The sequence below is a fragment of the Staurois parvus genome, unplaced genomic scaffold (assembly GCF_062004578.1).
Source record: "Staurois parvus isolate SC_StPar_1 unplaced genomic scaffold, SC_StPar_1.0 ptg000207l, whole genome shotgun sequence".
NCBI classification, from domain to species: Eukaryota; Metazoa; Chordata; class Amphibia; order Anura; family Ranidae; genus Staurois; species Staurois parvus.
In genome coordinates, this window is record NW_028318003.1 from 5,735,352 (window position 1) to 5,762,058 (window position 26,707).

The window sequence follows — 26,707 nt, forward strand, 5'->3', positions numbered from 1 at the left end:
ATACCAGACCCTAATCCAAGCATACAGCCCAGCAGGTCAGGAAAGAGCGAATGGCCTTCCCTTCTGAACAATACCAGGCCACACTTCTTCAACATGGGAGGGTACTTGGGAGAGGGGGGGGGCTCCCCCCAAAGCACCTTGCTCCCATGTTGATGGAGACAAGGGCCTCTTCCCCACAACACAGAAAAAATGGCACTTGACTAGTGCAAAACCGCCTGGAAAGTGGTTAATTGAAATCCTATGCGGAGTAATATATCAGTACAAAAGTGGATGCGATATTGTATTTATTCGATCACATAAATCATGAAAAAGGTTGACATTGACAGGGTGAAAATGTTGCAATCATATTAAAATCAAAGGATTAAAATAAAGAACCATTCGGCGTCTTCAAAAATGGCTGTATAGGCAAAAATGATCTATATTTAGGTTTATAATCCACACTTTTATTCGAAGTGAGTCGGAGATACTATTTAGATACAGTTATCATATCAACTTGGATGACACTTCTCTTTTTTTTTGATCTCTTCCCCACAACCCTGGCCTGTGGCTGTGGGGGTCTGCAGGCGGGGGGCTTATCGGAATCTGGAAGCCCCCAGTAACAGATCCCAGCCCCCCATGTGAATGAGTATGGGGTACATGGTACTGCTACTCATTCACAAATAAAATAAATGAATTGTAAATTACAGTAGACAGTCTTCGACAAGTCCTTTATTAAAACAACAAAAATAAAAAATGTCCCCCAAAGTAGATCCAACATCAATCACAATGCCCGCCACCACTGCCGACCCAAAAAAAGAAGAAAAAAAAAGAAAAAACGCTCTGCTCTCGACGCTGGCTCCTGCCATCTGACAGCTCCGCCGGCCTGACTGTTGTTAAATATCTAACGCGCGGGGCCACCCAGTGACATCAACCAGGTGATCCCGCCCTTTGTGACATCATCGACCCAGCATGCCCTGGTCGGTGATGTCACAAGGGACCCAAAGGACATGACGGCCACCCTCTCCTTAACAACACATGACAGTTACTGACAGATACCAGTACATACCACGTGCCTGGACCACTTCTTAATTACATGCATTTAATCATTTATTTCTTTTTGTGAATTGACTTTAAGGTCTTTTCATGCGGTATTTTCCATTTTTTGTAAATACTGCACACTGCAATAGTGGATTGGCATTTTCAGTATTGAATGCGATGTGTGGTCACCTGACAGACATAACATATGCGATACCCTTTAGTGAAATGTGCCCATTGTCCTTGGGATGTTTCTCTGAATGGATCCAAAAATTAAAGTGCCATACCAGGAATTAATTGTCCAGGTATATATATTTATTCAAATATGAATTAGGATAAAGATTGGAGTCAACATGTTTCGGGGGCCTCAATAATGCCCCTTTCATCAAGGCTTAAACATGGAGAATGATGTACTGTATACTGGACAAAACAGCAGGAGAAAATTAAACAGCATTTTGACAGGATAAGTGATGAAGCTAGTTGCAGCATCTTTGTCACGGCGTGTTGGAAGTCTGGAATATGTCCTTTTAAGGCATTTTTTAATTTTGGAAACAGCCAAAATTCACAGGGAGCTAGGTCAGGGGAATAATGTGGTTGGCCAAGTTTCAGAATGGATTTCTGGGCCAGGAACACTTAATGCATCATGTGCAGGTGCTTTGTTGTGGTGGAGAATCCACTTTTCAGGCCAGAGTTTCAGTTTTTTCCTCTGAACAAATTTGGCTTGCACTCTGTCCACATTTGCGCCCATCTTTTGTGTATTTGGCTGCCCACTTATTGCGTCAACTTGAACATCTTCCTGCCCATCCTTAACCAGTTGCCCTCCACCTTATAGGAGAAGTACTGCTACAGGGCGGCAGGGCTCCACAAAATCACACATATATATATATATATAATGATTGCATCTTTGGGTAGGGGGCACGCGTGTGTGTGTGCCACCCTACCCACGCCGCTATTGGTGGCTAGAGATGTCATTCACCAGGTACCAGCTGGTGATTCCCCGCCAGCACTCGGTGATCACTGGGAAAGCTAATAGAGGAGATTTAAACAACACAGGTCTCTCTCCTGTCAGCATGGACATGCTGTTTTGCATCTCTCTGCACAGCAGAGAGATACAAAACAGCATGTCGCCCTAGTAGCACACAGTAAGACGCACACAGTTGACCCTTTGATTTCCCCATATGTTAACCCCTTCCTGCCCAGTGTCATTAGTACAGTGTCAGTGCTTTTTATTAGCACTGATCACTGTATTAGCGTCACTGGGGATGTCAGTGGCAGCTAGTCCCACTATAGTATAGGTCCCACTATAAGTTGCGCTGATCGCCACCATTACTAAAAAACCAAAACCAAATTCCAGTATATATCCCACCATTTGTAGACGCTACAACTGTAACGTAAACCAATTAATTTACACGTATTTGGATTTTTTTTTAGCAAAGACATATAGCAGAATAATCTAATGAGATTCTTTTTGTATTGGGGTTAAACTTGAGTGATCATCCATTTAATCTGTATGTGCGCAGGCCAAAAAACAAAGCCAGTTGGGAATGAGGAAATTAATTCAAGTTAATGTGTCACTAAACCCACAACAGTACAATCAGTCTATATATGCAGTAAAGCATGTTTGTTATACTCACTGTGGAAACTAATGGGCTAATCCTCTACATTGTTTAAAAAGGCTGTTCGATTCTGTCTTCTCTGATCCTCCCCGTCTTCCACTGTCCCCAATCCATCTGTTGATTGCCCAGAGCTCTAGGAGTCACTCTGCACATACAGGTGTACCTCAGTTTACAAACGCCTTGGTTAATGTAATTTTCGGTTTACGCATGAAAATCCATTGAAAATAATGCCTCGGTTTACAAATTTTTTATGAATTTTTTTCGCAATACGAAATGTATGTCAGTGCTGATTTTTAAATGCAATTGCCAGCTTTTTTTTTCTTCACTATAGCTCACAGAATTAGCTGTCTCCTTCCTGGGAGCTAAAGGATACTTTGTTTCTTTTATCCCGGAAAACAAACTGAAAGGAAACTTTCTTTCTTTTAGCTGGGGGAAAAATGACAGCTGATTCTCAGAGCTATAGTGAAGGAAAAAAAAAGCCGGTAATTACATTTGCAATATGAAATGTCCTGAAGAACGCATTAAATTCGTAAACCGAGGTACACCTGTACTTAGTTTAGTGTGAATGGCTAGAGAGTTTTTTTTCTTCATTGGGAGAGTGCATGTGATCAGCACTGAGCCAATCAGTACTGTCCAGACAGGGGGTCAGGGGTTATGCAGTCTCAAAGGACAGCCAGAGCAGCATGAAAACTCCTCCTACAAGCTTTAACTAGTGCTAAGCTGGACACTAATAGAAGTCACAAAACTGCTATAACTGCTGATGAAAAAAGGAATTTAGCAGTTTATATTTACTAAAATAATTGCATTTACATGTGTACTGTGGAAGACCAGATACAGTGGATTCAGGGTTCTGGGTTTAGTAACACTTTAATAACATAATGAATGAATACATATTCATTTGGATACATTAATTTTTTTCAGATGAAAGTGGTGTGGTAGTCTTTAACTCTTGCATAATCAGCTGATTCTTTTTGCATTAACATTTTTCATTATTATAAAAAAAACAACTACATATCCACTTGAGCTCCAGAAGATTTTACCCCCTTCATGACCAGGCTACGTTTTGTTATACAGCACTGCGCTACTTTAACTGGTAATTGCACGGTCATGAAGCACTGTACCGAAACAAAATCTATATAATTTTTCACACAAACGGAGCTTTCTTTTGGTGGTATTTGATCACAACTGGGTTTTTTTTATCTTTTTGGTATATAAACAAATAAAGACTGAAAATGAGAAAAAAAACTATATTTTTTACTTTCTACTACAAAACGTATCAAATAAAAAAAAATCTAATTTTGTCAAAAATTTAGGTCAAAATGTGTTCTGCTACATGTCTTTGATAACAACTCCCAATAAGTGTATTTTGATTGGTTTGCTTGAAAGTTATAGAGTCTACAAACTATGGTACATATACAGGAATTTTAATTTTTTTTATACTACTAATGGTTGTGATCACAGTGACAATAAAACAGTGATCAGTGATAATACTGTGCCCTGTCACCGTACTAATGACACTGGCTGGGAAGGGGTTAACATCTAGGGTGATCAAGAGTTAAATGTGTGCCTAACTATTTGTACTCTGTGTAAAGTGTGCTGCTTTTACAAAGAGGGATGAGAAACATAGGGATCGTTCCCTCTGTACAGAGCTCTGGATTGTAATTGTACACAGCCGATCAGCAGGTCCTGGCTGTGAATCATTGGCCGGGACTAGCTGACATGCTCCCTGTAAGGTACCTTGTGGAAGAAAAAATATATAGTCCCCTGCACTCAAGATTGGTTTATTAGGATGGAACTGTATCAGGTCCTTCATGTGTCCAATACCAGCACAGGCCTTGCTGCTCTCTAAGGGTTGGGGGAGGAACCCAGAGGGCTTTATTAAACCCAAAGTTAAAATATACTCACAAGCACTGTGGTAACAAAGGCGTATCAAATGCAAAGCAACCAATACAGGATCAGCTGCCAATCTCATGAGGTCCCTCTTGTGGCTGACGCGTTTGGAGTAAATTTTAACGTTGGATTTAATAAAGCTATCATCCTAGATAATGTACGAGGCTGGTGCGCCCTCTTTTCCCTTGTTTTTACAGATAGTCCCTGTAAGGTACCTGTTATAAGGTATAGTCCAAAGTGGGGCATTGGTGTAGTCAGGCAGGTCAGCCACAATTCTTGACAGCAAGGTACAAAGTTAGAATCTGGGAGCGTGGTTGGGAACATGCAGGGTCATAAACAGACTGGCAGAGTAAGGTAGAATTGTCAGGCAAAGAGAGTAAATCAGGAATCGGTCAAAGGTCAAAGTCCAGAAGTTCAGTAATTCAGAAGTATAGCACACCCACTTCTAAAGTTGGGAAGATACTGGAGAGTTTAATAAAAGACCGCATAGATGAGTTCTTACTGGAAAAAAATATGTTAAGCAACAGACAGCATGGATTCATGAAAGACAGAAGATATCAAACAAATCTGATTTGTTTTTATGAGGAGGTGAGCAAAACCTTGGACAGAGGGGTGGCGGTGGACGTGGTATACTTGGACAGAGGGGTGGCGGTGGACGTGGTATACTTGGACAGAGGGGTGGCGGTGGACGTGGTATACTTGGACAGAGGGGTGGCGGTGGACGTGGTATACTTGGACAGAGGGGTGGCGGTGGACGTGGTATACTTGGATTTTGCAAAAGGGTTTGACACAGTTCCCCACACATGGCTAATGTGTAAGGTAAAGTCTACAGACTTGGAAAAATCCGTATGTAAATGGATGGAAAACTGGCTAAAAGATCGTATTCAGAGAGTAGTGGTTAATGATTCATACTCTGAATGGTCTAGGGTTGTCAGTGGTGTACCCCAAGGTTCAGTGTTGGGACCCTTACATTTTAATATATTTATAAACAATATAGGGTCTGGGATTACAAAATCCCATTTCAGTCTTTGCAGATGACACCAAGCTGTGCAGTGGAATAACGTCCTTACAGGATGTCTTCACTTTACAAGCCGACCTCAATGCACTGTGTAATTGGGCAACTATGTGACAAATGAGGTTTATTGTTAATAAATGTAAGGTTATGCACTTGGGGGCTAATAATATGCATGCATCATACATACTGGGGGGGGGGGTACAACTGGGGGAATCAATGGTGGAGAAGGATCTGGGGGTTCTGGTAGAACACAAGCTTAATAATGGCATGCAATGCCAAGCTGCAGTTTCTAAAGCGAGCAAAATCCTCTCTTGTATTAAAAGAGGTATAGACTCCAGAGAGAGATATCATATTACCCCGGTACAAATCATTAGTAAGACCTCATCTGGAATATGCAGTTCAGTTTTGGGCACCAATTCACAAAAAGAACATTGGGGAACTGGAGAAAGTACAGAGAAGGGCAACCAAACGGATAAGAGGCATGGAGGAGCTTAGCTATGAGGAAAGATTAGAGGAACTGAATTTATTCTCTCTTGAGAAGAGGAGATTAAGGGGGGATATGATCTCCATGTATAAATACATCAGTGGTTCATATAGTGAACTCAGTGTAGAGCTATTCACCCTGAGGTCCTCACAGAGGACAAGGGGGCACTCTTTACGTCTGGAGGAAAAGAAATTTAATCTCCAAATACAGAAAGGTTTCTTCACAGTAAGAGCTGTGAAATGTGGAATAGACTGTCTCCAGAGTTGGTTCTGGCCAGCTCAGTGGATTGCTTTAAAAAGGCCTGGATTCTTTCTTAGATACACAGAATATAACTGGATACTAACATTTATAGGTAAAGTTGATCCAGGGAATATCTGATTGCCTCTTGGGGGATCAGGAAGGAATTTTTTCCCTGCAGGAGTAAATTGGATCATGCTTTGCTGGTTTTTTTTGCTTTCCCCTGGATCAGCTGTGGGTATAGGTTTATAATTTTTTTTTTACGGTTGAACTGGGTGGACTTTTTTGTCTTTTTTCAGCCTTCAGCCAGGCTAACTATGTATGTAACCCAAGGAAACAGATCCAACAAACAGGCACAGTCCAAAGGAAGTCCTGCAATTTAAAGTGTTACTAAACCCACAACAGTAAAATCAGTCTGTATATGCAGTAAAGCGTGCTTGTTATACTCACTGTGGAACCTAAGGGGTTAATCCTCTGCATTGTGTAAAAAGGCTGTTTGATCCTGACTTCTCTGATCCTCCTCTTCTTCCAGTGTCCCCCTCTTATCTCCTGATAAGACATAGCGTGTAGAGTCACTCTGCACATGCTATGTTTGGTGTTTATTGTTTTTTTATTTTTTTTGGGGGGGGAGAGTGCATGTGATCAGCACAGGGCCAATCGGCACTGTCCAGACAGAGGTCCTGCATCCTCCTAAAGGAGTCTGAAAACTCCCTCTACATGCTCAGGGGCGGACTGACCATTTGGGCCCGGGGTCAGTAGGGGGCCCCATGAGATGTCTCTGGTACCTTTCATAGGCTTTTTTGGGTGTGGTTTGAGCGTGGGCAAGTACACAGGGGCCCCATGATCCCCTATTGCCTGGGGGCCCCATGAGTTGTCAGTCCACCCCTGTACATGCTTTAACCAGTGCTCTGCAGGATACTGCTAGAAGTCCCAAGACTGCTATATACTGCTGATAAGAAAAGGTATTTAGCAGTTTATATTTACTAAAATAATTGCACTTCCATGTTTTGTGAACTGTGGGAGACCAGATATAGTGAATGCTGGGTCCTGGGTTTAGTAACCAGATATAGTGAATGCAGGGTCCTGGGTTTAGTAACCAGATATAGTGAATGCAGGGTCCTGGGTTTAGTAACCAGATATAGTGAATGCAGGGTCCTGGGTTTAGTAACACTTCAAGCTGATCGGATTGTGGATTGATTGGTGCTATGAGATAGATGGTGCTAGAGAGTATTGGGAGCAGAGGGACTATGTAAAATGCACTGTATACTGCAGGACTCAGGTTCCCCAGTGGTAGAGAAGATAGAGCTGCAGCCCCAAGGCAGAAGGACCCAAGTTCAGTCCCACACATGACACTCCCACTGTGTACAATCACAGCAGGTGTCGGCCGGGGTGTGTTCCTGGAAATAGACAGTGACGTATGGGTGCATTGCTTTGCCTACAACAGCAGTACATTGCAGACAGTCACGAGCTGGATATGAAATGGAAACATACTGCAATAAATATAGTACAGTATAACGTAAATAAGGTGAGGAGTCCTACTTATCGGGTTGAATGGAGGTGGATCCATGAGAATTTCCAAATCATAACATACCGAATTAATCCAAATTCATTTAGTTATTATTATACAGGATTTATATAGCGCCATCAGTTTGCACAGCGCTCTACAGAATGAAGGCAGACATTACAGTTACGATACAATTCAATACAAGAGGAAACAGAGGACCCTGATCGTTAGAGCTTACAATCTAGTTACCTTCGGATGCATGTGATGCCAGTCAATATCGTCCAATCAGCTCTCTTTGTGGGTTGAACTGGCAGCAAAATAACAAAAGAATAACAGAACTTGTAAAAATATGAATTGATGCAGAACATTAAATATATAAACTCCACTGAAATAACGAATTGTTCTGAAAATAAATCATTCTAAGATAACAATTATGATGATTTACTTAAAAGAGAAGTATGGCTTTTTTCCCCCATTTATACTGACCTAGGTGCAATGCATCTGTCCCCCGCTGGCTCCTAGTGTGGGAACTCAGCGATCACATGACCACTGATTGCTCACTTCTCACAGCCGCTCCGAGCAGGGAGCAATGACTGTTAGTCGCCGCTCTCTGCTCTGCCCCCCCCCCCTTAACAATCAGGCAGTGGTAACTGTCAGTCACTATTGCCTGCTCTGCCCCCCCAGTCCACAGCCCAGCGTTCCAGTGAGCGTGGAGGGAAGGGGGGGCAGAGCAGATATTAGTGACTGACAGTCACCACTCTCTGCTCTGAGCGGCTGTGAGAACTCAGTGAGCTGGCTCAGGTTCTCAGCAGATCGCTGAGAGGCTAAGCCAGGAGCAATTCCAGACTCTGGGGTGGATCCCGAATTTGAAGTTGGGATCTTATCCCAGCCTGGACCGGCTGAGTGACACCAGACTTTAGCCCACTGTCAGCTCAAAATGGGTCACAGGAATGCAGAACAAACTGTGTGATCCACAGAAGTACAGCCAAAAGAGCTTTGGCTGTACTTCTTTAAACGCTTCCTGATCACCCTATAGCAGAACTACTGCTACAGAGCGGCATGGCTGTGCAAAATCACGTGTATATATACATGATCTTGTATTTCCGGGCAGGGAGTGTGCGCGTACACCACCCTACCTGCGCTGCCATTGGTGGCTACAGCTGTCGATCACTGGGTCCCGACCGGAGATTCCCCGCATAGCAGAGCAATACAAAGCAGCGTGCTTACACAGTAAAGAACACACACACAAAATAGTAAAACTTTACATGGCACACAGTTAACCCTTTGATCACCCCAGATGTTAACCCCTTCCTGTCCAGTGGCTTTAGTACAGTGTCAGTGCTTTTTTATTAGCACTGATCACTGTATTGGTGTCACTGGGGATGTCAGTGGCCGTCAATCAGTTCCACCTCGTGTCAGAATGCCCACCGCAGTGCCGCTATAATTCGCTGATCACCGCCATTACTAGTATTAGAAAAAAAAAATCCCAGTATATATACCGCCATTTTTAGATTATATAACTTTCACATTTCACTTTCACACCAATTAATTTACACGTACTGGGATTTTCACAGACATGAAGCAGAATACATTTTGGCCTACATTTATGATGACATTTTTTACATATTGTTACTGGACATGTTTAATAGCTAAAAGTCAAAAATATTTGTCTGTGGTGCACATCTCTAATAAAGTCCATTCCTGGAACACAGCTTTATAGCAGAACACAGAAATAGAACCACTGCCTGCCCCAGCCTGTATTACTACTACATATACTGGGGATGAGTGCTGACGAATGTCGTGTCCTCCTGGGATCCGGCACACGTTGTCCTCGCCTGTAGGTGACTCCGTCTCCTGGGAGAAGCAGTGTGCTCTCCCCATGTGTCACCTCAACCCCGCCCCCTCCTGACGTCACTGGCTGTCAAATTCCAGCCGGAGGTAACGTGTGTCCGGAGTGGTGAGAAGGAGAGGCGGTGAGTGCAGGTCAGAGGTGGGGGGTGGGGAGCTCGGTATATTCAGGGTCGGGGTGTACACCTCCAGGGCGGAGATCACAGCCTGCAGGACCCCTGGGACGTTCATTACATTGCAGTGATCAGCAGCAGAGCACATCGTCTTCCTCTATAGATCGCACCGATCTCACTCCCGGCACCTTCACCATGACCGGCAGCCGCAAGGAGCAGCAGATCCCCGGGGCCATCATTCTGTCTCATCTCCTGGACTTCGTGCTCAATAGGACCAAGGTGAGGAGTCAGGAGGGGGGATGGGGCACCCTTCTCATTGCAGCTGCTGGGCAGAGAATGGGCATAGTGCCCACCCAGCTGTGACATCCTTATGGTGCTTCCAGGGGTACACATGGCTTCCATGCACACAGGTGTAAGAAGGGTACAGATCTTTACTTGTGACACCCAGGAGCCCCAACTGGTGCATTATTTATTTATTACAGGTACATATATAGTGCCATCAACTTACACAGTGCTTTACATATATATTGTACATTCACATCAGTCCCTAACCCTCAAGGGGTGTACAATCTAAGGTCCCTAACTCATTCATACATACACATACTAGGGACAATTTAGACAGGAGCCAATTAACCTACCGACATGTCTTTGGAGTGTGGACGGAAACCGGAGTACCTGGAGGAAACTCACACAAGCACAGGGAGAACATGCAAACTCCAGGCGGTGCCATGGTTGGGATTCGAACCAATGACCCTAGTACTGCCAGGTGAAAGTGCTAACCATTTAGCCACTGTGTACATTATACCAGTCTTTCTCAACCAGGGTGCCTTTATGTTTCTTCAGGGGTGCCTTGGCAAAATATCTAAAAAAGCCAGCGGGTGTAACAAGCTTACCTTTTAGTTACACAAACCACAGGTTTTCATTGTGCACCATTACAACCTTCTAGCCGCCGGCATCCTGACATCCAATGACATCATCAGTTGATAAGGAGGATGTCAGCTGCCTGCACAGCATCCTAGTTTGACCCTCCCCTGCCCCTCTCCATCAGTGCTGGGGTCACATTAGCTCAGTGAGGGAGAAGAGAAACAATGGAATACTAGTCAGTACCAGCGTGCAGAAGTGTATTTTCTTTGAAAGAATAAATCCCCTCTAATGTTGGGTGTCCTCCGTGTGTGGATGTTGCTGCATTATATAAAACTTAGAATAGTTTTTCACATTTTAGAATGGGGTGCCTCGGGACTGTCCATAATCTTAAAGGGTGCCTTGACTGGAAAAAGGTTGAGAAACACTGCATTATACTACCCATAGGAGTGTATTGACAAACACACTGGACTCAGGAATACTCCTCCATATAGAAGTTTCACATTCGGGCACTAAGGCTGGCCATACACTATACAATTTTCTGTCCAATTTCCTTTATATTTACCTTCAACTATGTAGTGCAAGAGCCTGCCTAATTGGATACAATTGAAAGTGTTGTTAGGTTTCACCTCCTATTATATGGTTTTTGGTAAATCTAAAGCAAAAATCTCAAGAAAATTGTATAATGTATGGCCAGCCTTACACCCAACATATAAACGCAAGGAGTATGCCCGCATACAGAGGGCGTTATTTACTAAAACTGGGGAGTGCAAAATCTGCTGCAGCTCTGCATAGAAACCAATCAGCTTCCAGGTTTTATTAACAAAGCTTCATTCAACAAGATAAAGTTAGAAGCTGATTGGTTACTGTGTAGAGCTGCGCCAGATTTAGTAAATCTACCCCAGGGTAGAGACTTGTGATAAAAACAGTGAGCCAATCACAGAAGGGGAGAGATTTCTGGGGGCTTTGTGCACACCAGGGTGTATGGAGAGGCTCCAGGTTGCCATAGTACAAGGAATCCCAATCTGAATTCTACTGACATGTTAGAGAATCTCCTCCACTGAAGACTGACACTGGAGAGTGGTTTTTAGTAAAAAAATGACAGAGTGGCATGTGTAGCAATTATGTATTGTATATGCTTTTTTTTTTTTCTTTTAAGTTTGGAGTTTCCCTTTAAATATATTCTTGCCATCCGGTATTAGTGTGGACACACTTAGAACGAAGAAAGTGAATGGAAAATGTACTGGTGAATATCTTTATTACATCTAAATGGCCGAAGGTGAACTCATGCTTTACCTGTGCAGAGCAAGGTACTAGGTTCACCTAAAGCCTCCTATCCGTCTTGTATTGAACTGTATTGTTGCTGTATTGTCTCCCGTTATATTGTAAAGCGCTGAGCAAACTGTTGGCGCCATATAAATCCTGTATAATAATGCCTTTCTATGGGGAAAGGAAAAATCCTCCCATGCAGTGGAGCTGCTCCTGCACTGTAAGGGTTAAAAGCAGTTAAAAACGTATTTTGACCTGGGGTACTGAAAAAAGCAGTTTTAATTACCTGATCCTTCACTCCCAGCAGCCAGTGCTCCCCTCTTCCCCCTACGCTGCAATGGTGAACTGTCCCTCACAGTCCTTACCCCCCAGTGCAAGGCTGTAGACCCTGCATTGTACTTGATGATATCAGAGGACCTGTGACCACCGGAGCATGGAGTAGAAGAGACTGTGGAAACCAGTCTAACAGCCTGGAGAGAGAATGCAGGAATGAGGAATCTGGTAAGTAAAACTGCTTTCCCCATCCCCTAGACCTAAATAAGCATTTAACCCTTGCAGTGCAGGGGCAGCCCCACTACATGCAAGGATTTCTGTTTTCCCTGGAGTTCACCTTTAAATGGCAAGTACACCAGCTGTCCATACTTAAAGCGGAAAAAGAAAAGTTCTGCTTTAAGGACTGCTCCCCATTAAGTATTGGCATCTTTGGGGAGAGCGGGGGGGGGGGCAGGTACCCAAATTTGACAGGTACACGCTCCCACTTCCAGTCCGGTTGCCTAGTCGATCGGAAGCGGAAGGTGTCCTCCTTCCCTCCCTGTAGTCTTTTGGGACACGTGACAGGTCCCAGAAGACTACAGGACCGTTCATGAAGCCGCAGGCTTTCACAGCCGGGTGCCCACACTAAAGATGCCGACCTCCTGGTGAAACGAGCTGCGGGGGACACACCACGGGACCGAGGGACAGGTAAGTGTCTGTTTTTTAAAAGTCAGCAGCTACAGTTTTTGTAGCTGCTGACTTTTATTTTTTGATAGGTTGAGTGGAACTCCGCTTTAAAGAATAACTAAACCCAAGATCATAATTGTCGTACAGTGGAGAAAATAAATATTTGATCCCCTGCAGATTTTGTAAGTTTGCCCACTTACCAAAAAATGAAGGGTCTATAAATTTTATCATAGGTGTATTTTAAATAAAAAGACAGAATATCAACCAAAAATCCAGAAACAACACATGATATAAATGTTATAAATTGAGTAGCAGTTCAAGGAGTAAAATAAGTATTTGATCCCCAAGCAAAACATGACTTAGTACTTGGTGGAGAAACCCTTGTTGCAAGCATAGAGGTTAGACGTTTCTTGTAGTTGGTCACTAGGTTTGCACACATCTCAGGAGGGATTTTTGTCCACTCTTCTTACAGATCTTCTCTAAATCCTTAAGGTTTCTCTGCTGTTGTGCGGCAACTTGAAAGTTTCAGATCCATCCATATATTTTTTGTAGGAGTAAGGTTTGGAGACTGGCTAGGCCACTCCATGACCTTAATGTGCTTCTTCTTGAGCAACTCCTTTGTGACCTTGGCGGTATGTTTTGGGTCATTGTCATGCTGGAAGACCCATCCACAACCCATCATCAGTGTTCTGGCTGAGGGAAGAAGGTTCTCATCCAAGATTTTATGATACATGGCCCCTTCCATTGGCCCCTCAATGCGGCAAAATTGGTCTGTACCTATAGCAGAGAAACAGCATAATGTTTCCACTTCCCTGCTTGACTGTAGGGATGGTGTTCTTAGGGTCATAGTCAGCATTTTTCTTCCTCCAAACTCGGTGAGTTGAGTTAGTGGCAAAGAGCTCAATTTTAGTCTCATCTGACCACAGCACTTTCTCCCAGTCCTCTGAATCATTTTAGATGTTCATTGGCAAAGTTCAGATGGGCCTGTACATGTGCCTTCTTGAGGAGGGGGACCTTGTGGGCGCGCACCGCAGGATTTCAATCCATGGCAGCATATTGTGTTACCAGTGGTTTGTTTGATGACTGTGGTCCCAACTGCCTTGAGATCATTCACACGCTCCTCCCGTGTAGTTCTGGGCTGATCCCTCACTTTTTCTCATGATCACCCTTACCCCATGTCCCCCATACACTGTCACATATCCCAGGAGGCTACAGGACCAGTTTTGCTGCAGTCAATATCTCATGCATGCGCAGTAGTGGCTGGCTTGGACATCATCAGAATGTCACAGCTACTGAATCCAAGATGGTGGGGGAGTAAAATAAGTATTTGATTCCCAAGCAAAACATGACTTGGTACTTGGTGGAGAAACCCTTGTTGCAAGCATAGAGGTAAGACGTTTCTTGTAGTTGGTTACCAGGTTTGCACACATCTTAGAAGGGATTTTTGTCCACTCTTCTTACAGATCTTCTCTAAATCCCTCTTTGCTGTTGCGTGGCAACTTGAAAGTTTCAGATCCCTCCATAAATTTTTTGTAGGATTAAGGTTGAGGCGAAATATTGCATGGAGCTTCAGATTGAGGGCGATTGATGGTTATTTTGTATTTCTTCCATTTGCAAATAATCGCTCCAACAGTTGTCTATATCTCATCTAGCTTCTTGCTGATGGTCTTGTAGCCCATTCTAGCCACAAAAATCCAGTGATTCTTGGTGCAGGAAACCACCGTATTCTCCTAATCACCTGTGTGAATGTAGTCTAAAAGAGTCAGCTCTGTAGAAACTTTACCTGTATTACCGATATGACTGGACTGTCTGCCTGCTTCTGTATAGGTAAGCCTAAAAGTCCAACTGCAAAGTCATTATTTTTCATTTTGAGTATTTAAAAAAAAAAAAATCTTGGTACAATTCAGCCCACGCTGCCGGATTCCAGGTAACAATTATATAAGAATGCGGCATTGCGTGCACCAGTGAACTTTATCACCTCTTTGACTTTCTTAATGTTTGAACTATGTGACTTTACTGTTCCTGCCAAGACCAGTATGGTCCAGCTCTTATGTCATGGATTAGGAGGAGATACTGGGGAAAAGGAGAAGGGAGCCAATGACTTGCTTTGTCTACTTTAACTCTCAGTATACCAAGCATGCTAAGGAGTTTTGTAACCTTTAACATACTTCTGCGACAACGGTGAACCATGGCTGTGCAATGTGTGTCAGTAGGGCAGCTTATGGTGTGTACCTGTCACAGGGTGCCAATACAGGAGCACAGTTAGGAGACAGTTGTCAAACAGGAGGTGCCTAAACAAGAGGCGTCATGGCAGGATCACTAGGTATTATTTTAATAAAAGCTGCAGATTTAGTACGTTTAAAAACAACTTTCAGACAGACATTACTGTGAAAAAGTTTACGTGAGATTTTAGCATTTGGGGTTAGATCTGCTTTAGGGCCAGTTCACACTACAAAAACGCACTCCGGATACGTTTTTGTTTGCAGTTTACACCACACGCAGTTTTGATGCAGTTTGCTATGTTCCAGTACAGTTCTGTACAGAAAAAATGCAGCATGTTCTACTTTTTTTTTTTTTTTCTTCACCGGAAACTGATTGGAACTAACTGCACTAGTGTGAACTAGGGCCATTGGAAAACATGGAAAACACTGTGCATGCATTTTTGATGTAGAAAAAAAGCTAAACTAGTGTGAACTAGCCAGTGTGAAGGGCCGGTTTACACTACATGTGTTTCAGTTGCTTTTTTTCTGCATCCAAAATGCACAGAACGTAGGTTATACTGGGCAGCACAGTGGCTAAATGGTTAGCACTTCTGCCTGGCAGTACTAGGGTCATTGGTTAGAATCCCAACCACGGCACCACCTGCCTGGAGTTTGCATGTTCTCTCTGTGCCTGCATGGGTTTCCTCTGGGTACTCTGGTTTCCTCCCACACTCCAAAGACATGCTGGTAGGTTAATTGGCTCCTGTCTAAATTGTCCCTAGTATGTGTATGTATGAATGTAAGTTAGGGACCTTAGATTGTTCGCCCCTTGAGGGTTAGGGACTGATGTGAATGTACAATATATACGTAAAGTGCTGCGTAAATTGACAGCGCTATATACGTACCTGAAATAAATAAATAATAAATAAATTATGGTTGTCAGTGTCATAGTTCACATCAGTGCTTGCAGTTCCAGCATGTTCCGGTTGCAGAAAAAAAGTAGAACAGGCTGCATTTTTTCTGCACAGAACTTTACTGCAATGCAGTAAAATGCATCAAAGAAGCACTAGAACACAGTGGAGCACACAAAAAACACACTGGAACATACATGTCCCTATTTAAATTGAAGAAAAAGAGGAGGGAAAAAAATGAACTAGAATGCATAAAAACACACTGGAATGCATCAAAAACGCCTAAAAAATGCACTGGAATGCGCCAAAGACACACATGCAAAAACGCATGCGTTTCTATAGTGTGAACCTTCCTGTCAGTATATCTGCTTGCCTGTACATCCCACACAGGCAATCAGATATGCTGGCAGGTCTGCAGAAGACCTGCATGGCACCAGCGATCTGCTGAGCACTGGTGCAATGTTTTACAGGCTCCTGAAACCAAAAATAATAATTGCACATTTTTTTTACTTGCAAAAATGTGCATTTATTATTTTTGGGCAAATGGTGAACTTATCCTTTTAAATTGGCTCAAAAAGCTAAGTTTGCAAAAATCACTTTTCTGCTTCCCGCGTTGCTTAATGCTGCTTAATTTAAAGGGAAATCATGCCCCAAAGTCTGTCTTCCCCCCTGGTTCACATATATGTGCCTGTGTGGGCCGCATTTTGCACAGGTACGGGAGCCCATTCATTTGAATTGACATCCGGGACACGCAGGGAAGAAGTCCCTGCACTTCTTTGGAAAACGCAGCCCGCACGAGAACCTCTGTTCCCAGTACGGTTGCATTTTCCAGTGCGGGCGGCGTGCCATTAGAACTAATGGCACCTGCCCATGGGTCCGCATTTCTCTGTGCGGGTGGTGCGGCTGCATAGATTTTCGTGCGGATCCGCAGAGTCACCACCCGCACAGATGTGAACCTAGGGTCACTGTGTGCTGGGTGATGATTGCTCAGCAGCATACTGCAGGAGTGGTAAGTATAGACTGTATTCTTCTGCGAGCATAGCTTTTTGGCCAATTTAATGTTGTTATCAACATTTGTTATGACACTTTTAATGTGTTTGACTTTTATTCCTTTTTATATTTTGTAGCCCCAATGAAGGGGGATTTTTTTTGATCCCTGAAACACGTTGGCTGTCATTTATTGTCTTTTGGCTATTCATGGATTTAATAAATTGCATCTTTGGACTTAGTTTGGTGCTTCTTGTGGCTTAGCTAGACTTTTCAAGCCAGATGACTGCTATCTGCAGGGGGGACCCCTGTTTTGTGGAGTGCAGCTGAACCTAAGCTATCTAGTTTACTATTATTATTATTACACAGGATTTATATAGCGCCAACAGTTTGCTCAGCGCTTCACAATATAACGGGAGACAATACAGCAACAATACAGTTCAATACAAGAGGAATTTGAGGGCCCTGCTCCTTGGAGCTTACAATCTAAGAGGGAGGGGCTAGTGGTACAAAAGGTAGTAACTGTGGGGGATGGACTGGTTGGAAAAGTAGAAGATTCCAGTTTTAGCTGAGGGCAGGATAGGCTTCCCTGAAGAGAGAGGTTTTCAGAGATCTAAAGAACCTAAAAGTGAGCAGAGTAGGCGATAGTCTGATAAACTGGGGTAGAGAGTTCCAGAGGATGGGGGAAGCTCTGGAGAAGTCCCGGAGAGAAGATTATTATTATTATTCTTATAATACAGGATTTATATAGCGCAAAGAGTTTGCTCAGCACTTTACAATGTGAGGGCAAACAGTATAGTTATAATACAATTGAATACAGGAGGATTCAGAGGGCTCTGTTCCTTAGAGCTTACAATCTAAAAGCTTAAACAAATCTCTCTTATTGATTTTATCGCCTATTGATTACAGATTTGTATGCAGCTCTTGTTTCCAGGACAGGATCACTTTATATGTTAGGGCAATTGGGGAGCATTTAGCATAGCTGCAGGATTTGCTTTGTTCTAAGTGCTTTCTGTTGAAAACTTACAAACTGTCTTATTTGCAGTTGATTTTTTTTTCAGGATGTTCTGCTTGTATTGTTCAGGACTCAATTGTATTTCAATAGGACCCTACAGAAACGAGTTTACTTCTTTGGTTGTTAAACAAATGAATTATTTGGCCAAGAAATCCCACTCCAAGCAGGAGTAGATTTAACGTTTTAATGCTTGTCCTCACAAAGGTGTTAAGCAACCAAGAGATAGTAAATTCCTTAAATATTTGTTAGTCCGCAAACTCTGGTCAGGTGTCACTACCTCACTCCCCCTCCCACCTCCTTTGTTCAATGATTTCCTAGAACTGGAAGTAACTTAGAACATTCAGTCAAAGCCATTCAACTGCCAATCTTAATAGATTATTAAACAAAAACCTCAGAAAGTTCTAGTTTGTGATGTGATTTAGGCAAATATCGACTAGTAATTACACTTTAGTCTACAGTATGTACCCAGTTGTTCCGGCAGTGACTGACAATCACGTTCCTACTGTAGTGACTATGGCAGAACATGGAGCGCAGTATACATTGGCATGGCTACTTGTGGCCCTACACAGGACCATGCAGCAAAGTGTGAAAGCACTGCGTAAATGTTCTCACCCTAGGAAAGGAAGTGCATAGAAATACACCTTGCTGGTAGGATAACCAGGAGTAATTAAAGTGAAAGCAGTAAGTCTAAAAAAGGAATCGGCCTATGACATTACAGGAGCATGTGCAATGTTATAAATGGTGTAATGCTAGCCATATATGCATAGGTTTTGCTCGTACCCAGGCTGAACAAGAGAAATCTAATAGTTTTGTTCATTTCTTCATCCCCACAAAACATGGATGGAGGAAACACCTATCCTGGCTATTGTATTCAGATAGCCATAGTGCCCGTGCTTGACTGAATACCCAAAAAGTGGAAAGGATGCAGTCACTATTAAGCTGACGATTTTCCACTGAGCTCCTTCAGTTGAAGTTTGTAGATCCAACAGAGTGGTGGTGCCAACAGGGCCAGCAACGGCTCAGATTTCATCTGATTCAACTACTATAGCAGACTAAGAGGTCCAGCACTCTCTTCTGAGAACCCAAAATCTTCACAGCTTGTTAGGATCCAGTGCCATCATCTTGGATTCGGTAGCTGTGACTTTCTCATGACCTCCAAGCCAGCCCCTACTGCGAATGCATGAGATATTGACTGCAGAGAGACTGGTCCTGTAGCCTCCTGGGATGTGTGATGGTGTATGTCCCAGGAGGTTGTAGGTTGGGGGGTAGGGGGCAGGCTGAGGGGACATCATACTCGCCTACATGAGGAAGTGGGGACAAGTATCTGCTGGAAAAAGGCACACAGTCCCCAAAAAAGGGAGGAAGGAGAGTTAGGATTCTAGGATGGATAAAATGTGAAAGAAGGTCCGCTTTAAGTGTTTGAGTTTCGATACATTTAAAGATTACTTATACATCTGAAACACAGGACATATGGATTAAGCCCTGGATCACACCAATGTGACTTGTCATGCGACTTTTGATTTGAAGTTGCATGACAAGTCGCATCCCTTGGTTTTCAGTGGTCCCATTCTAAGAAGTCTCAGTGACTCCAAAAAAGGTTCCTGCACTATTTTTGTGTGATTTCATTGCAATTACATTGACACCTATTATTGAAGTCACACTGAGTTGCAGCAAGTCAAAATGAAGCATAGTCAGACTTCAAAGCCACTCGACTTTGGGGTTGCATTGATGTGAACCAAGGCTTAATCTGTGTTTGTGTAAATCTAGACCAGAGGTCTCCAAATTGTGGCCTGGGAGCCGGATGTGGCCCTTTTGGTAGCTTTTAACCAGCCCTTGGGGCACTATTCTTCTCATTGATACAACGCACTATTCCTCCCACTGACACCAACAACAGGGCATAATTCCTGTCACTGATACCAACAATAGGGCACTTTGCCTCCCACTGACACCAACGGCAGGGCACTTTTCTTCCCACTGACTCCCACAATGGGGCACTATTCCTCCCACTAGTACCAATGATGAGGCATTGTTTACTCCCACCGATGCCAGGGCATTTTCTACTCTCACTGCCCCTTAATAGCCTCTCATCCAATTTACACAAATCTGATTTCACCTAAAGTAGATGGTATCAGTTTTATAAAGTGGCTTTATTGGGAAAAGAATTTTGGATTATTTTATCAATGTAATTACACTCTGCAGCCCTTTTGGAATTAAAAATTCCTCCAGAAAATGGTGCATATAAAAAAAGAAGAGGCAATTTTGTGTTTTGTTAATGGAATATCACAAATTATTTTGTTGTATCTTTACTCAGATACACATTTTTTGGGAAGTTGTTGCATCAGGCATGCACAGGATTGACAATTGTATGTTCTATATATAGCAGTGCCAGCAGGGGAAGAACTTCTTTTTTGGTTTTAATTTTTTAAACATAGCAGCAGCTTGAAGTCATTACTATATTAAATTGGTTGGAGAGCATCAGTGTTTGTAATTGTGGTGGTAACAGTGATGGATCATTGATAAATGTCAGCCTTTCCGAGCTTGTGGGAGACAATCTTGTGAGCCGGCCTGTGACCGTGTCAACTGCCATGCTGTAAACTCTCAGAGATATAATGCAGGAGAGAGGGCACGTGACAGGGCAGTCCAGATCAGGTGATCATCATCCTTTCCAGTTGATGTCTATGGCTTGTATGATGGTGTCACTGGTAGCCTGTAGTCGTTGTGGTTACTGGCACTGCTGCGTGCTTTTGAAAGTACTTCCAGAGGTGGCAGATCAATTTTATTTTGGGAGGTGGAGAGGAGTCTAATCCTTTGGCACGTGTGAGTCAATGTGGATCAACTTTATTCCCGAGATGTTGTAGATATACCATGCCTACCTCGTCCATCCCGCTTATATACATATATAAAATTAGCACAGCGTGTCTAACCCTCTGTGGCATTAACACAGACAGGAGTTGTACTGTAGAACTCTTAATTATTATTATTATTATACAGGATTTATATAGCGCCAACAGTTTCCTCAGCGCTTTACAATATAAGGGGAGACAATACAGCAACAATACAGTTCAATACAAGAGGGAAAGGAGTGCCCTGCTGCTTGGAGAAATTGGATTGCATAGCTTGGGTATGAGCATACCGAATTATACAATATAATGCATCGTGTGTAGCCAGAGGGTGTCTGTGACATGTTATGGCTGGTACAATGTATTGAAGTTTGATTTAACAGGATTTGTGGAACTATTGCTAAAATTTAAAGTGGATTGAAATAAAGTAGGAATTTTGCCTGGAAATAGCAGAACACTTCCTGGCATGTGAGGATGCCTAGGCACTGTGCCTATAGATGTATATCTGCAGTGTAAAGCAGGTCATAGACAATGTGATCTTCTTTCCTGCAACCACAGGTTGCAGGAAAGAAAATCATTCAAATCATTGCAGAAAAAAAAATCACACTCAGTGTTGATGGGGGAATCCCTCCTGTGAAGCTATTGTGTTCTCTTAGCAGGGGAAGAGGGGTGCAGGGGGGAAGACGTCCCTGTTGGGAGAACACCATGATTATTACTAGCAGATACAGGCTGGTTGTACCCAAGTCATACAACAATCGAATTGGGTATAATCAGTCTGCCTAAAGATGGTTCTAATCATCAAGATCTGAGCCATCTATGGCCAGTTTAAGATTAAGGCACTGCTGCTTCTGACTACTAATCAAAATAGATGTGGAGTGAAAACTGATGCTACCACCATGCTGCCCATTGTTCTTGCTGGAGGCTCTGACAATAGAAAACAAAAGCCCTGTTTCAATCAAGATGGCCACATTCATATAAAGACAGAACAATTTAAGTTAAAAATGGAGAAAGATCAGACCATAGACAGTACTGGTGACTAGTCCTGTACCTTCTTTTTTATGGGGTACAGCTTCCAGAGTTCAGTTTTCTTTAATCTTTGCAACTTGTTGTGGCCATGTAACCAAGAGAATCAAGATGGCAGAGGCCCTAATACATGCTATGGCCAGAATAGCACATTGAAATTTTCTTTAAAGAGTCAGTCTACCCAAAGCATGTGATAGGGCATTCCTCAGCTCAGTTATTCTTAACATCAAGTGCCCCTTTGTATATACTTAAAATATATAAATCTTATCTACTTAGAAGAAATCCCCTTTTCTTGTTTTACGTCTCTGGACCAAAAAGTCCAGTTGCATATCATGGACATATTTGCAGTATATGCATCCATTTGGGTGGTCATCAGTGCCATGGATATCTACTGGTGTCATGTTCAGGCACTGAGCTTTTTGCTACAAGTTGGTCTTAGTTGACCTTTCCATCCAACAGTTTTCCCTTTTGCTTTCTCTATGATGGTTTACTTTGTTGTGCTTTGGTGTGCTTCTTTTCTCTCTCCCTGGTGCTTCTCAACTCCAGATCCAAAAAGACAATTATATTCCACCTGGGTTTAAAAAAACAAGGATTGTAATCCCGTTGCATGAGTGTAGAGTCTGTGAAATAGCAAAGTAATGTGATTTTGAGGATTTTTTAAAGAAAATTTTAAACCGGAGAGAGAATAAGTGTTTCCAGCATCTCTAATGTCTTTTGGATTCAACTGGTTGCTGATCTTACTTGCCCTGACCTTGCTTGTACTTCGCCTGCCCTGACCTTGCTCTGATCCCTGGCTATGTGTTTGCTGTGTGTTTAATACTGAGACCTCTTTAGCAAATACTTTTATGACTTACATTCCTTTGTAGGTTCCCAGGATGGTATAATAAAGGGATCATAAAAACACAAAACAAAAGATTAATCATTTAATATATTAAGATTAATTGGCATTAAAGTAAATGCATAGGTTCCACCAATAACTATATATCAACAGTATCCACGAGCAAAAAAAAACATTTCTAGCGTATCATCACCACCATTATATAATTGAATGGAAGCCTGTACTGATTAAAAAAATACCATCAGCTGTCATTAATGGCCTTATAATAATGGTAGATGCCTGGCTTTCATTCTGATCCAGTGGCTTCAGTATTTGCCTTGGAACAAGGAATTCTGACTTAATTTGCTGTATGCTTATTCAAGAGGCTGCCGGGCAGAAACATTTTCATAAGCTGATCAACAATGGCTACCTACATATTCCTCCCATTATACATTACCCATAAGATTTTAAGCAATAAGAAATAAAAATGTAGTAATTGATGTTCACATTATAAATACTGTATACATAACAGAAGATACAACAAAAGTGTAAAAAGTGGTAGATCATATATCGAATAATAGGAGACCTTAAGTCCCCTATACCAGGGTGTTTTACCTGGAGGCATCTATACCCCTCGGAGATATGGAAACCAAGTGATGGGGTAAAGGAATGGATTTGTAAAATGATTAGAAAAAATAGAAACAGGTATCTCTGTGTTATTGAGACAGAAATCAAAGTAAAGAAATGGATGTAATGGGAGAGATTTATTAAAATATCAGCACTCGGAATCTTGTGCAGCTATGCATGGTAGACAAGCAGCTTCTAACATCGGCTTGTTCAGTTACATTTTGCCAATTAAACCTGCAAGCTGATTGGTTTCAATGCAGAGCTGCACCAGATTTTGCACTCTCCAGGTTTAGTAAATACCCCCCCATAATGTGTCAGATGACAAAGGATTACTATTGTCAGTAATTGCATCCCAGGTTTTATATTTTGATTGAACAAAAACAGCATGAAACATCTCAGTAGTTGTAGCTAGGGTGTGTATTTGTGATTTTTTTTTTTTTATATATATGTATATAAATAAATAAATATAAAATCCTTATGATTTTCTTTTAGTTGTTCTGTTTATAGCTACCTATATGTAAAGTAAAAACAACTTATTTGTCATCTTTTGAAGTCATACTGGTACCAGTAGGACTGGCGATCACGATGATGATTTTAACCAAGTGGAAAAGGGGGTTAGGAGACAATTGGGCAATCCATTGGGGGTCAGTAATCATAAAAATAATCCCTGCTTTAAATGCCTTCTGCCAAACTCAGATAAAATTATAATTGGAGGGGATCAAATAAGTACATTTTTGTAATAAAAGCACCCCAAGTGAACCGGACCCTATCAGTAGCCTTGTAGTTTAGCCATCACATACTCCATACTGCATGTTAATTGTGCCTCACTAATGATTTCAGAATAAAAAAATAAATAAATAAAAATAAAAAATGGAAAAACATTTTATTCTGTATGGTGCCTTACATTTCTCAGAGTAGAACTCATTGGCATAAAAAATTGCTCATTATTACTGATCACTATTACTGATCAAAGCACGTGTGAAGCCTTCCTGTTTTTCTGTACGCTTTAATTATAAATGCCTTTTTATCCACATTTTTTTCAGTTTCCTCTCTGAATAGACATCACAACAAATTTACAGCCATAATACTAATCTTCTTTCATATCTCTTTTAGCCCCAAAAACTTGTACAAGGTTTGGTTGGCCTGCGGAATCTTGGCAATACGGTGAGTTTTATTTATTTATTTTGCATTTATCATAATAGGAATGTTGACACTGCCATTACATCATGTAGCACAAAGTACATGTACAGCCAAACTTGTTCTTTACTTTTGGATAAAGTAGGGAATGATTAAGACACCTGTCTGCTTTTCTTCTGGTTTGTGTCCTCTCAAGTAGATTTGCCTTCACTTCCTGTCCCAAGTGCACAGCAGGAAGTGAGAGAAGATCAGACCATGATAAAACCCAAACATAGGCTGTAAAGCTGGGTACATGTTGGCACAAATCATCCGGAAATGCAGGCAGTGGCTAACATTGAGTAACGTTGTGTTGTCCAGCAAGGAGCTGAAAGCAGTGTCCACTCTTTGCTCTAAATACTCCCCATAGTATGAGTAGCGGTACATTGGAGAACACCTGGCATCAAAAAAGCATAATGGGTACCATTACTGACTTCTAGAAAATGCAAGTTAGCTGACTTTTTAGCAGAACCACAGGCCTCAGTTGTCTGCACACTTGTTTCAACTTATTACCTCAAAGCCAAGCAACTAGCATTTTCAGTACAAAACACCAACATGTTTTCCCAGGATAGGTTTCCTTTAACCACTTCAAGTCTGGACACTTTCACCCCCTTCCTGTCCAGGCCAATTTTCAGCTTTCAGTGCTATCACACTTTGAATGACAATTGCACGGTCATGCAACACTGTATCCATATGATTTTTCTAGCGTTTTTTTGAGACAGATAAAACGATACTCCCATAAAGGCTGTAAAAGCAATCATTCCTCCTTCTCTCTGGCTGCATTCTTGCAGCCAGTGAGAAATACTGTGTGAGCTGTGATTGGTCACAGCTTGTCACATCTTACAAGGCTGTTGTGAATAGCCTTGTACCATGTGATCTCTGTGATCATTCACAGATTTCACTAGTAGTAAACAATGATGTCACAAGTGACATCTTGCTTACTACTATTCATGTGATCAGTGATTGGCCAATCAGTGATCACATGATCAGAACCTCACACAGAGGTCCTATACAACGATTGGATTGCGGTGCTGAATGCTCCCAGGGAGCGTACACAAGCAGGGAAGCGGGGAGGACGTTTATTAACGGCCACCCGCTCCTGCACTGCTCCCGTTCAGCCGTTTATATAGATGGACCGGACAGGAAGTGGTTAAGCTATATAGCACAAATGCAACATGAAAACCTTTACATATTGTGTATTGTTTTTTTTTTTTAAAGGTTATCTTTGTAAGCTCCTAATATTCTGTGTATACCATTGCTTTAGGTAGCAATCATTATGTCTTCATTTAATACAGAATATTGTATGTTCCCTTTATGCCTAATCTAATGCAATGTAACATTTTTATATTACAGTGCTTTATGAACTCCATCCTTCAGTGTCTAAGCAATACTAAGGATCTTAGGGACTATTGTCTACAGAACACGTATAAACGTGATCTCAACTCAAAGAACTGCAATACAGCAATTATGGAAGGTGGGTAATACCTGAACTGTAAAGTAAAGCATATACAGTATACAATAGGTCTTCATTTATAAATTAGCAGTGGTGAGGAAGTTTGTCAAACCCTTTAGCAAAGTCCAAACATACTAGATCAGGGGTGTCAAACTGGCGGCCCTCCAGCTGTCCCAACATGCCTCTACCTTTGGGAGTCATGCTTGTAACTGTCAATCTTGCAAAGCCTCCTTGGGACTTGTAGTTTGGCAACAGCTGGAGGGCCGCCAGTTTGACACCTGTGTACTAGATCCATAGCTGTCAATTTGACTAGTTTCTGATGACTGCCTCATAAAAAGGTAGATTTTTTGACAACTACTGTCTTTCATAAATCCATACTGGCTGTTTTGTCACAGATATTTTTGTTTGTGGTCCTTTATCTTTACATTTTCATTTTTAAATATCGGCACTACATTTACTTTGTGCTAATCCATTGAGACTAAGCTAGTCATTAAAATTCTGACCAACACCCAGGAGGGTTAAACACATTGCTTTTGATTTTAATGTTGCCGAGTCGAGGGGAGCTTTTTAAGAGGACACTTCGAATGTGCTGATTGCACTGCACTTAAAGAGTTGCTGTCACCTTGTCCATTTAGGGCAAAATCCAAGTTCTTCTGTAATTCTCACCTTCCTTTTCCGCTCTCCACTGGCTCTTTTTCTTCTATGGAGGTATGGAGGAGCACGTCCGAAAGGATTGTCATGTGAGCACTGGATAAATGAATACAAAGTGTTAGAGGGGGTGTGTTTGGGCAAGCAAGAAAAATGGGAGAGTGCAAAAACTGGTGCAGCTGTGCATGGTAGCTATTCAGCATCTAACTTAAACTTGTTCCG

The 26,707-nt window shown here is 42.1% G+C and overlaps 1 protein-coding gene across 2 annotated transcripts in view; it reads left to right on the forward strand.

Moving 5' to 3' along the window:
• Window positions 1–26,707, forward strand: part of USP2 (ubiquitin specific peptidase 2) — a 121,045-nt gene that overhangs the window by 58,265 nt on the left and 36,073 nt on the right. For both annotated transcript variants that reach the window (XM_089678566.1, XM_089678567.1), the window contains exons 3-4: window positions 24,325–24,375; window positions 25,738–25,858. In XM_089678566.1, the coding sequence (XP_089534692.1) occupies window positions 24,325–24,375; window positions 25,738–25,858 (172 nt within the window). The remainder of the gene's footprint in view (window positions 1–24,324; window positions 24,376–25,737; window positions 25,859–26,707) is intronic.